The 14,134-nt window shown below is 40.3% G+C and overlaps 1 protein-coding gene across 1 annotated transcript; it reads left to right on the top strand.

Moving 5' to 3' along the window:
* The first annotated feature begins 6,811 nt into the window (after nt 1-6,811).
* LOC110806660 (pentatricopeptide (PPR) repeat-containing protein) lies at nt 6,812-9,935 on the top strand. The gene has a single exon (XM_022031582.2). It carries the CDS (start codon nt 6,937-6,939, stop codon nt 9,148-9,150), a length of 2,214 nt encoding a protein of 737 aa, XP_021887274.2. The 5' UTR covers nt 6,812-6,936; the 3' UTR covers nt 9,151-9,935.
* Nucleotides 9,936-14,134: the final 4,199 nt, after the last annotated feature.

Raw genomic sequence — 14,134 nt, 5'->3', positions numbered from 1 at the left:
GAACTCAGAATTTCAGATCTCTGCCGACGGATTGATTCGTTTCAAGGACAGAATGTGTGTCCCAGACGACAATGAATTAAAAAGAGACATCATGACAGAGTCCCATAGTTCAAGGTTCGCCATGCATCCAGGAAGTACAAAAATGTACCAAACTATGCGACCCCGATTCTGGTGGAATGGGATGAAGAGAGATATAGCCGACTTTGTATCTAAGTGCTTGGTATGTCAGCAGGTCAAGGCAGAACATCAACGCCCGGGGGGGTTGCTTCAGCCCTTACCGATTCCAGAATGGAAGTGGGAACACATCACCATGGACTTCGTATCGGGACTACCCAAGGCACGATCGGGACACGATGCCATATGGGTAATTGTTGACCGACTCACTAAGTCTTCCCACTTCCTGGCCATCAGAATGACTGATTCGTTGGACAAGTTGGCAAGAATGTATGTCCGGGAAATAGTCAGACTGCATGGGGTCCCAGTAACAGTGGTATCCGACAGGGATCCCAGATTCACTTCTCGGTTTTGGAATAGTTTCCAGCAAGCTATGGGAACAAAGCTGTCCCTCAGTACTGCCTTCCACCCCCAAACCGATGGACAATCAGAGAGGACAATCCGTACGCTGGAGGATATGCTCCGAGCTTGTGTCCTTGACTCCGGAGGCCATTGGGACGACCATTTACCCCTGATAGAGTTTGCCTACAACAACAGTTACCAAGCAAGCATCGGCATGGCCCCATACGAGGCGCTATACGGGCGTCCGTGCAGGTCACCGATTTGTTGGGAGGAAGTGGGCGATAGAAGATTGTTTGGCCCGGATTTAGTGGAAGAAACCACGTCCAAGATAGTTAAGATCAAGAAGAACATCCAGACAGCTCAGAGTAGGCAAAAGAGCTATGCTGATACCCGGAGGAGAGACCTGACCTTTGAGAAAGGTGACCGGGTGTTTCTTAAAGTCACCCCCTTCAAGGGAATTAGTAGGTTCGGCAGAAGGGGAAAATTAAACCCCAGATACATTGGACCCTTTGAAATCTTAGACAAGATTGGTACCACTGCCTACAGACTTGCACTGCCCCCTGAGCTCTCCCGGGTTCACAATGTGTTTCATGTATCTATGCTGCGCAAGTACAATCCGGACCCTTCTCATGTCGTGGCTCATGAACCGCTCTCACTCCGAGAGGACTTGTCTTATGAAGAAGTACCGGTCAGTATCACGGACCGAGAAAGCAGAATACTCCGTAACCGGGAAATATCATTTGTAAAAGTCTTGTGGCAGAACCACACGCCTAGGGAGGCGACTTGGGAGCTGGAATCAGAATTTAGGGCCCAATATCCTCATCTGTTTGATCAAGAGTAATGAGGCAAATTTGGGGACCAAATTTCTTTATGGGGGGGAGAGTTGTAGCGCCCGGAAAGGAGGAGGAAAAAAAAAAAAAAAAAAAAAAAAAAAAAAAGGGGGGGCCACGTCAGCAGGCCCGGTCAGCAGTCCCGGCCAACCGGGGCCTGCCACGTGGCAAGATCGCGTCACTCCGAAAGGAGCCACGTTGGCGATCCGCGTGGGTGCGATCCGACGGCCCAGATCAATCACGCGATCGGACGGCCCAGATTCAAACGCACGGACGGCCCAGATTCAATCAAAAACGAACGGCCCAGATTAAAACGAAACGAACGGCTGTGATCAAAAGGCAAGGGGTTATAAATAGAACCCCCACACCAGACCAAAAACCCTAGCCGCCAGCCGCTCGCCGGAGAAGACGAACCAGAGGCCGATTGCCGCCACCCGCCGCCACTCGCCGCCGCACCGGGGAAATTTCCGACCACCGATCGAGGTAAATTTCATACCCCCGACTCGTTTTTCCCCACTGATTCCTCCTATGGCCAAATCGAAGCCGAAATCCCGGCCAAACGGCCGGAATACGCGGCCGAAGCCCAGCGGCGCCGCCGCGCCCCCTCTCGGTTTTTGCCTCCGACGAGGCCCTTCCCGGCCTCCGTTCGATGCAATTTTTATATCACCGTGATCACCATTCTTTTCTCTACAGGTTGACCGAAGCCAAATCACCAAAACACGAACTTCGCCGGAGAGTCGCCGTACCCGAGAGCGCCGCCGCCGGTAAGCTCCGTTTTTCCGTGATTTTTTGGCCCCCCGAGGGCCCTAGGGTTGTTTTCTGACAAGGACCAATGCGAGTGTGGCCGAATTCGGCCAAAAAGGCCGAAAACAGTCAACCCGAGGCGACTCGCCGCCGCCAGCGGCGGCGCCGTCGCCGGAGCACGGCGGAGCCGCCGTGCCGGAGTTGCGATTTGGGCCGAAAGAGGCCCTGGGCCTAATTTGGATTTTTTTTGGAACCCGTGCAGGTACTGTTAGCGTGTTTCAGTTCCCCGGGAAAAATTCAGGGGAAAATTAGGGACAGCCTGCAGGCGCACTGTGAATCGTATTCGGATCCCGAAAACAAGTAAGGACCCCTCACCCTATTTCCTATCACGGTATTAAAGTTCAAAATGATAAAACAGTATTTCTTGAATTAACGCATGTGTGAAATTGCTTAAGGTTGCTAATGGAGCCCGAGTCTAGTGTGATTGATGATTTACTGTTATTTGGCCTGTTTACAGCTTTAAATGCAAAATGAGGTTTGATGTGTTCATTTTACAGATTTGTGTGCATGTACTACGTTTTTATTAATTATGGGTTGAATGACTGAAAAACTGATACTGTATGTTGTCTGTTTGGTATGAATTACGATTTGCTTGTTTAAATGTGAATTGATGATGCTGATTGAGGAAAAGGAAAAATGAAAGATTGTGTAGACTGATAATTGTATTATGGGGGTCAGCCTGACTAGATATCCTGGGAGATGGTGGACGGACCGGGTCCGTAGGGAACCCTACCGGGATTGTGGTCTCACATGCCGGACGGGGTATGGAGATCTTATGGTTTTGGCGCCCATACCGGACGGGGTATGGGGACGGCCCGTTTCACCCTCATACCGGACGGGGTATTGAGGTTTATGGTTTTGGCGCCCATACCGGACGGGGTATGGGGACGGCCCGTTTCACCCTCATACCGGACGGGGTATTGAGGTTCATGGTTTTGGCGCCCATACCGGACGGGGTATGGGGACGGCCCTGGAAACTGATTATGAATGTTAAAGGTTAACGGGTAGCGGAACCCCTATGGACCCCCACGGATACTAGTAGGCTGGTAAATGAGAAAAAAGATATGTTGTACAATGATTGAATTACAAGAGGCGTGATAAGTGTTATGTTTTACAGCTTAGATTATTCAATGATTATGATAATGTTATTGTTTTTCTCATATTATTTTCATAAATTCCACCAAGGTAAGTGGATGGTAAAAGTTTTATTATTGATAAAAGGTTTTGTTGTTAATAAACGAGTTTATTGTAAAATTATGCTCCATTGGTCTTTTTGTGGTTTTCTACCCGCCTTTATCTCCGTGACGGTGAGATATCGTGATGTTCTTACTGGGCTAGTGTAGCTCACTCCTTAATTAACCATTTCAGATCAGGAAGACATGGTTCCCGAGCCCGTTCCGCAGGAGGACGACGAAGGGGATGCCTAGAGACTCTGTAGTCATACGCATAGTTTATTTTTGAGTTTTCTTTCTTAGTTAGTTTAACCTTTTATATTTTAAGTACGTTTGTTTGGTTTTTCGTGTAAGGGATGTTAACTGAAATTTTGATCTCGCTTCCGCATTTGATATATTTAAACACTCATTTCATTTTAATATTTTCCGGGGCCGTTACATAAACGAATTAAGATATAAAATGTCATTTCTACATAAAATTTTATGCTTTTTAGTTTCATTTTTGTTTTTCTAAGCCTTCTTTTCTCTAAAACCCTCTACTATCAATTATTAGAGTGATATATCTTTTTTTTTTATTTTTTTATTTTTTGCTCTCAACCTCTTCTTATTTAAAACTCTTTGATTTTAATTGCATAGGATTGATTATCTATTTCTTAAGCCCTTTGCTATAAGTTTGTTCTTTTAAACCCTTTTCAATTTTAAAACTCTTAATTGTACCTCAAAACCGAACCTTCTTCCCTAAAAGCTCTTTGGTTCATTTCTAATTTGAATACATCATGCTCTCAACCTCTTCTTGATTTTTAAGCTTTTTGCTTTGAATCGTTCTTCTAATTTTTATTTTAAAACTCCTAACTGCACCTTAAAACTGAACTTTCTTCCCAAAAGTTCTCGTATTCATTTCTAATTTGCTCTGAATTTAAATAAAACCTCTTTTCTATCAAGTGTCAACTCCTTACAAACAAATACCTATGCATTTCAATTTCTTCTTAATTTGAGATTTTTCTTTAATTTCTATCAAATGCTCCTATACAAGTAATTTTTAAAATTTAATTCATGTATATAAAAAATAAAATTTATTTTTCATTTTACTCCCAAACAACATGTCTTTATCATTTTAAAAATCGAACAAATTTAATTATACTGATCATGTAAAACAAAAATAAAAATTAAATAGTAAAATATAATGACTTTTTTTAAAAAAATATTGAATTATAATGTAAGTAAAAATTCAATAACGTAAATGACAATTTGACTTGAAATTAACTTAGTGTAGCCTAGATTTCAAAGTACTTAAAAAAAATTTAAATATTAAATTAATTTGTGTATTATTTTTAAATATTTGAATTAATTTATATACTTTTTTTTTTTTGAACTTTTTTAGTTATGTGTATTAATATTTATTCACTAAATATCTCAAGTATTGTTAATGGATTTGTCATGTAACAATAAGTTGAACATATGATTATTAGATAAATTTTTGTATTAAATGTCTTGTGAAGTTTGAAGTGTAAAAATATTTTAATTTTTAATTATTTTTGATATAACAACAGAATTATAAAAATAATTAAAAATATAAAATTAATAAAAACTAAATTCCAAGACTCCTATGGGTCGTGGTAATGTTTCTCTTCAAAAAAGTTGGAAGAATTATTTTTTTAAAATTTTTTGTATGTTTACTTTTTAATCTTTTATTATCTTAAAAAATTAAAGACTTGAATGTGTTCTACACGAAATTTATTTAATTAAAAATACTCACACTTGCAATTAGCAACATAACAATTTCACTAACTGTAAAAGTTAAAAGAATTAATTTCTTTAAGTTTTATATGTTTACTTTTTAAATTTTTATTATATTAAAAAGTTAAGGATTAAAATATTTTTACAAAATATTTATTTAATTAGAGATAGGCACTTATTTAATTTGTTACAATAAATAAATCTATTATCAATATTTAACGAATATGAAATAATACATATATATTTTTTGAAAGTATAAGAATTAAAAAAAATTTAACACATAAATTAGTTTCACTATTAAAAAATAGTAAAAAAATATTAAGGCGAAAAGAAAAGAAAATTTGAAGCCAACTTTGTGAAACAACTCAAATCCAACACGATTCAAAATTCATGTATAATTTTATGTTTTTTTAGTTTGGTTTTTTGCTTTTTTAGTTCTTTCTTTTTTTTAGAACTCTCTACTCCTAATTTATAGAGTGAAGTATCTTTTCTTAAATATTTTGTTTTTCGCTCTCAACGTCTTCTTATTTAAAATCCTTTTTCTTACTTACGTAGAATTGGTTATCCATTTTTTAAGCACCTTTCCCTCAATTTATTCTTCTAAACCCTTTTCTTTTTAAAGCTCTTAATTGCACCTCAAAATCGAATTTTCTTTCCCAAAAGTTCTCTTATTCCTTTCTAATTTGAGTACCTCATGCATTTTAAATCGAAACCTCTTCCTCTCAAGTGTCAATTACGAATAAATATTTATGCATTTCAAATTCTTCCTAATTCTATCAAGTGCTCCCTAAAAGTCATTCTTAAAACTTAATTCATGTCTATAAAAAAATAAAAATTTATTTTCATTTTACTCCCAAACAAGATTTAAATGAACTTTTGCCTTTATCATTTTAAAAATTAAAAAATTTAATTAAACTGATCATATAAAACAGAATTAAAATTTTAAATAGTAAAATATAACAAGAAAATTTTCTAAAATGAAATTATAATATGAGTGAAAATTCACAAATAAAAATAATAATTTGACTTGAAATTAACCCGAGTATAGCCTAGATTTCAAAGTACATAAATAAAAAATAAACTTAAATACTTAATTAGTTCATATATTATTTTTAAATATTCGAATTAATCTATGTACTAATCTTTTTTACTTTTGTAGTCATTTTATTTTTTAAAAATATATAAATTAGTAATTTTCCGATTAAGTTACTAATAGTTCATGAATTTGCTACTGAATTTGCTACTCAACAAGAAGTTAAACATGTAACAGTTTTTTATTAGATAAATTTTTACTTTAAATGTCTCATGATATTTAATATGTAAAAATATTTTAATTTTTAATTATTTTTTAATATAACAACAAAATCACAAAAGAATTTAATGACATAAAATTAATAAAAAATAAACTCCAAAACTAAAATATATTCTACACAAGATTTATTCAATCAGAAATAGTCTAATTTGTTGCAACATAACAATTTTACTAGTGGTAAAAGTTGGAAGAATTAATTTTTTTTAAAAAAATTTATATGTTTACTTTTTTAATTTTTTTATTATACTATTAAAATTGAAGATTAAAATATTTTTTATAAATAAATTAAAATAGTTATGTATATAATTTATTGCGACGTGACAGATTTATTAGCGGTATTTAACCACCGTGGAATAAAACATATATATATATATTTTAAAGTAAAAGAAATAAAAAAATTTAAGACATACATAGTTTGAATATTAAAAAATAGTCAAAAAATTAATTTAATATTCAGACCGAAGAAAAAATAAAGGGAATTTGATGCCGGCCGAAAAAAACGAAAAATCTTCACTCCGTCTGCTTCAAGAAGTACGCCTCCCATGAAAGAACAGGCCAGTATTTGATGCTTGCCTTCAGCGTCAAGATTCTTGCTTTCTCTCTACCAAAATTTTCATTCCATCTTCATTTCCACTGTTCTCTTCGTCTGCGATCATTCTCTAGAACCCATGTCCAGAAACTCGCACAGAATGATTCTCAAATTCTGTTTCAACTCCACAATCATCGCCTCCAAGAGGCACGCAACCTGCTTGATAGAATGTCCCAAAGAGGCCGCCACAACCGTATTGTCCATTGGACTTCATTGCTCTCCAAGTACACAAAATATGGCTTTGTTGATGAAGCTAGGACGCTTTTTGATATCATGCCTGAGAGAAATATCGTCACTTACAATACAATGTTAGCTGGGTATGCACAATGTGGGAGGTTTACTGAGGCTTGCAGATTGTTTGAGGAGATGCAAGACAGGAATGTTGTGTCGTGGACTTTGATGCTTTCTGTGTTATTCGATTCAGGGAGGGATGTTGAGGCTAAGAGGCTGTTTTATGAGATTCCACAGAGGAATGTTGTGTCATGGAATGTGATGATTGTTGCGCTGATTAGAAATGGTGAATTGGAAGAGGCGAGACGGGTTTTTGATGCTATGCCAGTCCGTAATGTGATTTCTTGGAACATTATGATCTCTGGATATGCAGAAAATTATAGGATTGAAGATGCTAAGGTGATGTTTGAGGAGATGGATGAACGCAATGTGGTGACCTGGACTAGTATGATAGCAGGTTATTGTAGAGGAGGTGATGTCAGTGAGGCTTACTATCTATTTCGGAGAATGCCTGAGAGGAATGTTATTTCCTGGACAGCTATGATTGGGGGATTTGCCTGGAATGGCTTCTCTGAAGAAGCCTTGTTTCTTTTTCTTGAGATGAAGGGGAACACTGACACAAGACCGAATGGAGAGACCTTCATGTCACTGGCCTATGCTTGTGGTTGTATTCGTTTTCCTCGTCTTGGAAAGCAAGTACATGCTCAAGTTATTGTTAATGGTATGGAGTTTGATGATTATGATGGCAGGCTATCTAGGAGCCTCATTCACATGTACTCTTCATTTAGTATAATGGATTATTCACGTTATCTGTTTAACAAGCACTCATGTAATTGTGTGGTTCAGTCTATTAATTCTATGATTAATGGTTATATTAGAATTGGGCAGTTGGAAGAGGCTCAAGATTTGTTTGACACAGTACCTGTCCGGGATAAGATCTCATGGACGTCAATGGTTGATGGATACCTAGGTGTTGGAGATGTACCAAGAGCTCGTTCATTGTTTAACAACATGCCAAACAGAGATGCAGTAGCATGGACTGCAATGATTTCTGGACTTGTCCAAAATGAACTTTTTGCAGAAGCTACCTATTTGTTTCTGAAAATGAGAGCAGATGGTTTTTCACCCCTAAGCTCTACATATTCTGTGCTTTTTGGAGCTGCTGGAGCGACAGCCAATCTTGATGAAGGGATGCAGCTCCATTGCATGCTGCTGAAAACATGGAGCAAGTTTGACTTGATACTCGGGAATTCTCTAATCTCAATGTATGCAAAATGTGGGGTAATCGATGATGCATATACTGTATTCTCAGAAATGGAAGTTAGGGATTTGATTTCATGGAATTCCATGATTATGGGGTTTTCGCATCATGGACTGGCAAATGAAGCTCTAAGGATCTATGAAGGAATGCTGAAAAGTGGAACATATCCAAATTCAGTTACTTTTTTAGCCATTCTATCAGCATTTAGTCATGCAGGTCTTGTCAATCAGGGTTTGGAGTTGTTTAATGTGATGAATGATGTTTATATCATTCAGCCTAGTGTGGAGCATTATGTTTGCATGGTCAATCTCCTGGGTCGAGCTGGCAAAGTGAAGGAAGCTGAGGACTTCGTCTTAAAACTGCCTTTTGAACCCAATAAGGCTATCTGGGGAGCTTTACTGGGTGTATGCGGGTTCGGTGATACAAATGCTGAAGTTGCTAAACGTGCTGCTGAAAAATTTCTTCAGCTGGAACCACTAAATGCACCTGTCCATGTGTTGCTCTGCAACATATATTCATTCAATGGTCAACATGTTGAGGAGCAAAAACTGAGAAAAGAGATGAGATTGAAGGGTGTGAGAAAGCTCCCTGGTTGTAGTTGGATATGGTTGAATGGTAAAGCTGAAGCTTTCGTCTCAGGAGACATGTTGCATCCACAAGCGAGTCAGATATTATCACTTTTGATGGTTGATGAATGAAAGAAACGAAAAAAAAGCGAGTTCTTAACTATATAAGGATATCACATTTTCTTTTCTTTGTCATCACTCTCCAAATTATTGTTGTTTGGAGCTGGAATTATGACCAGCACTGGCCATCTCCTGTGGTTAGAAAGGTCCTGAACGCAGGACCTGCATAGTGGGGAGCTCTTCTTCTGTTTGTCAGAGACTAATTCAAAGAATGGAGAAATTGTTTTCTAGTGTCTCATTGATTTGGACCAATTATTATGCCGTGGAAGGGAAATATGGTATTGTAGAAAACAAGATAAGAGTGATGAAGGATAGGGTATTACATAAAGCAACAGCGTCCAGTCTGGTTCATGTTGGAGAAGAGGCATCTTCTCTTTTTGGGAAATGGTACATGCTGTCGGAGGAGAATGCAGTCCCCAACATTGGCTGATGAGATGGGTGCTGAGCTGAAATTGTTATGCAAAGATCCTCCTGATGTTAAGGAAGCCAACAAGAGTAAAATGCTTGGAGGAAATGTCTAGAAAGCATGTTTCTCAGAGGAAAAGGTACTTTTCTAAGAAGATTGTTCCAAAGTGAACCTCTTGCAGCCAGTTTGAGTATCTTTCCTCTCGGGACAATGAATCAGAAAACTGGCATAATCAGGAAAACTTCAGCAGAGATATTTGCACACTTTGATTGCCTGAAGAATATCATGACAGGTAAAAGGTCAGGATATTATGTTTTTATTTATTGAAATTGCGCACCATGAAAATGATTAGGTGAAGATGTGTGCTTAATCCATATTTCCTTGTTTCATATTTTCTGCGCATGGTGACCAGGTGTAGTAGCAGTGCATTAGTTGGCTCGTAATTGTGCTGAAGCACTATTGAGGTACTTTGTAACAGCCCCGAAAATTTAAAATGAAATATGTGTATTAAAAAGATCAAATGCGGAAGCGTAATAAAAATTTCGATTAACATCCCTTACACTAAAACCAAAACGTGCTCAAAGTATAAAAGAACAAACTAACTAAAAGAGAAACTCGAAAGTAAAAGTTATAAATATAACTACGGAGTCTTCAGACGTCCCCTTCGCCGTCTTCATGCGGAACGGGCTCGGGAACGATGTCTTCCTGATCTGAAATGATTAAATAAGAAATGAGTTACACCAGCCCAGTAAAGACATCACACTATCTCACCGTCACGGAGGTAGAGGTGGGTAGAAAACACAAAGAGACCAATGGAGCATAATTTACAACAAATTCTTATATCAATAATAAAATCTTTTGCTATCCACTTATCTCGGTGAAATTCATAAAACAATATATGAAAGCAATAACATTATCATCATCATGAAATCATATGAGCTGTATAACATAATACTTATCGCGCCTTTTGCAATTCAATCATTACACAACATATTTTTCCTCATTTACCAGCCTACTAGTATCCTTGGGGATCCATAGGGGTCCCGCTACCTGTGAACCCTTAACACTTGTAATCAGATTCCAGGGCCGTCCCCATACCCCGTCCGGTATGGGCGCCAAAACTATAAACCTCAATACCCCGTCCGGTATGAGGGTGAAACAGGCCGTCCCCATACTCCGTCCGGTATGGGCGCCAAAACACATAAGGTCTCCATACCCCGTCCGGTATGAGAGACCACAATCCTGGTAGGGTTCCCTACGGACCCGGTCCGTCCACCATCTCCTAGGATATCTAGTAAGGCTGATCACATTATACAATTATCAATTTACATAACCTTTTATTCCCTTTTTTCCTCAGTCAGCATCATCAAATCACACACAAACAAGCAAACCAGTAATTTATGCCAACAAGACAACATACAACATCGGGTTCTCAGTCATTCAACCTATAATCAATAAAACAGTGATATATGCACACGAAACTATGAAATGAAAACATCAGACCTCATACTGCATTTAAAACTGTAATATAGGCCAAACAACAGTTGACCGACAAGCACACCAGACTCGGGCCCTATTAGCGACCTTAAACAATTTCACACATCTATTGATTCATGAAATACCGTTTTATCATTTATTGAACTTTAATACCGTGATAGGAAATAGGGTGAAGGGTCCTTACTTGTTTCGGGGTCCGAATACGGCTCTACAGTGCGCCTACAGGCTGTCCCTAATTTTTCCTGAATTTTTTCCGGGGAACTGAAACGCACTACTGGTACCTGCACGTGTCCCAAAAATCCCAAATTAGTCCCAGGGCCCCTTTCGGCCAATATCGCAATTCCAGCATGGCGGCTCCGCCGTGCTTCGGCGACAGCGCCGTCGCAAGCGGTGGCTATTCGCCTCGGGTTGGCCGTTTTCGGTCGTTTCCAGCCAAATTCGGTCACACTTGCATCGGTCCTTGCGATAAAACAACCCTAAGACCCTCGGGGGGCCAAAAAATTACGAAAAACTGAAGCTTACCGGCGGCGGTGCTCTCGGGTGCGGCGGCTCTCCAGCGAGGTTCGTGTTTTGGTGATTTGGCTCCGATAAACCTGTAGAAAAAAGAATGGTGATCACGGTAATATAAAAATTGTATCAAACGGAGGCCGGGAAGGGCGTCATCGGAGGCAAAAATCGAGGAGGGGCGCGGCGGCGTCGCTGGGTTTCTGTCGTGTTTTCCGGCTGTTTGGCCAGGATTTTGGCTCCGATTTGGCCACAGGAGAACTCAGCATTGAAAAACGAGCCGGGGGTATGAAATTTATCTCGATCGGCGGTCGGAAAACTCCCCGGTGCGGCGGCGGGTGGCGGCGGCCGGCTCCTCCAGCGTCTGGTTCGTCTTCTCCGGCGAGGGCAGGCGGCTAGGGTTTTTGTGGTCAGGTGTAGGGGTTTTATTTGTACCCTTTTGCCTTTTGATCACAACCGTCCATTTTGATTAAATCTGGGCCGTGCGTGCTTGATTGAATCTGGGCCGTCCGTGCGCGTGCATCTGGGTCGTCCGTGCGCTTGCATTTGGGTCGTCCGTGTGCACGCTTGATCTGGGCTGTCCGTGCGCGCGGGGACGCATCTGGGCTGTCCGATCGCGCGCACGCGGATCGCCCACGTGGCCCGTTCCTGGGTCAACGTGGTCTTGCCACGCGGGAGGTCCTGGTTGGCCAGGGCTGCTGACTGGGCCGCTGACGTGCTGCTGACGTGGCGCTGACGGGGCACAATTTTTTTAAATTGCGTTTTGACCCCCGGTTTCCGATTTTCTTTTCAAAAATAGCTCCAGAATCCTAATTTTCACCCCTTTTTTCCAAAATCAATTTCAATTAAATTCAAATAATATTTTTACCCAATTTTACAATTATTATTATTTTTATTTTTATTAACTTAAATTAAAATAAACTAAATAAATAAAATAAACAAAAAAGAAAATTAATAATAATAATAATAAAATTCTAAAATTATTGGGCGTTACAACTCTCCCCCCCTTAAAGAAATTTGGTCCCCCAAATTTGCCTCTTACTCTTGGTCGAACAAATGGGGATACTGGGCTCTAAATTCTGATTCCAGTTCCCAACTAGCATCCATGGGCGTGTGGTTCTGCCACACGACCTTTACAAATGATATTTCTCGGTTGCGGAGTATTCTGGTACCTCGGTCCGTGATACCGACCGGTACTTCTTCATAAGACAAGTCCTCTTGGAGTGGAAGCGGTTCATGAGCCAAGATATGAAAAGGGTCCGGGTTGTACTTACGTAGCATAGATACGTGAAACACGTTGTGAACTCGGGAGAGCTCGGGAGGCAGTGCTAGTCTGTAGGCAGGGGTACCAATCTTGTCTAAGATTTCAAAGGGTCCAATATATCGGGGGTTTAATTTTCCCCTCCTGCTGAACCTACTAATTCCCTTGAAAGGAGTGACCTTAAGAAACATACGGTCGCCTTTCTCAAACGCTAAGTCTCTCATCCGGATATCTGCATAACTCTTCTGCTTACTCTGAGCTGTCTGAATGTTCTTCTTGATTTTAACTATCTTGGACGTGGTCTCCTCTACCAACTCTGGGCCGAACAATCTTCTATCGCCCACTTCCTCCCAACAAATCGGTGACCTGCACGGGCGCCCATATAGTGCCTCATATGGAGCCATGCCGATACTTGCTTGGTAGCTGTTGTTGTAGGCAAACTCTATTAGGGGTAGATGGTCGTTCCAATGGCCCCTGGAGTCAATGACACAAGCTCGGAGCATATCCTCAAGCGTACGAATTGTCCTCTCTGATTGTCCATCAGTCTGGGGGCGGAAGGCAGTACTAAGAGACAGCTTTGTTCCCATAGCTTGCTGGAAGCTGCTCCAAAACCGAGAGGTGAACCTGGGATCCTTGTCGGACACTACCGTTACTGGAACCCCATGCAATCTGACTATCTCTCGGATATACATCCTTGCCAAATTGTCCAATGAATCGGTCATCCTGATGGCTAGGAAGTGGGAAGACTTGATAAGTCGGTCAACGATCACTCATATGGCATCGTGTCCTGAACGCGCCTTGGGTAGTCCCGATACGAAGTCCATGGTGATATGTTCCCACTTCCATTCCGGGATCGGTAAGGGCTGAAGTAACCCACCTGGGCACTGATGCTCTGCCTTGACCTGCTGACATACCAAATATTTAGATACAAAGTCAGTTATATCTCTCTTCATCCCATTCCACCAGAACCGAGGTCGCATAGTTTGGTAGATTTTGGTACTTCCTGGATGCATGAAAAACTTTGAACTATGGGACTCCATCATGATGTCTCTTTTTAACTCACTGTCGTCTGGGACACACACTGTCCTTGAAACAAATCAATCCGTCGGCACAGAGCTGGAATTCTGAACTCACTCCATGTTCTGCATCCTTCTTGCGGGTTACTAGGGCGGGGTCGACTGACTGGGCTTCCTTTATTCTTTGGATTAACTCGAGTTGGACTGCTAGGTGGCCCAAACATGTGGTCCTATTCAGATCTCGCAGTCGAACCTGTTGCGTGGCCCCAATTGACCGGCATTCTGAAACCATCAAATGGGCTAGGGTGCCTG

This window comes from Carica papaya, chromosome 4 (assembly GCF_054855325.1).
Source record: "Carica papaya isolate Zhongbai chromosome 4, ASM5485532v1, whole genome shotgun sequence".
NCBI lineage: Eukaryota > Viridiplantae > Streptophyta > Magnoliopsida > Brassicales > Caricaceae > Carica > Carica papaya.
Note: the sequence above shows the minus strand (reverse complement) of the source record. Positions and strands in the feature narration are given on the sequence as shown.

Bases quoted from the DNA above. Each gene is read 5' to 3' on its own strand.
- LOC110806660 (XM_022031582.2), top strand. From the start codon at position 6,937: ATGCTTGCCTTCAGCGTCAAGATTCTTGCTTTCTCTCTACCAAAATTT.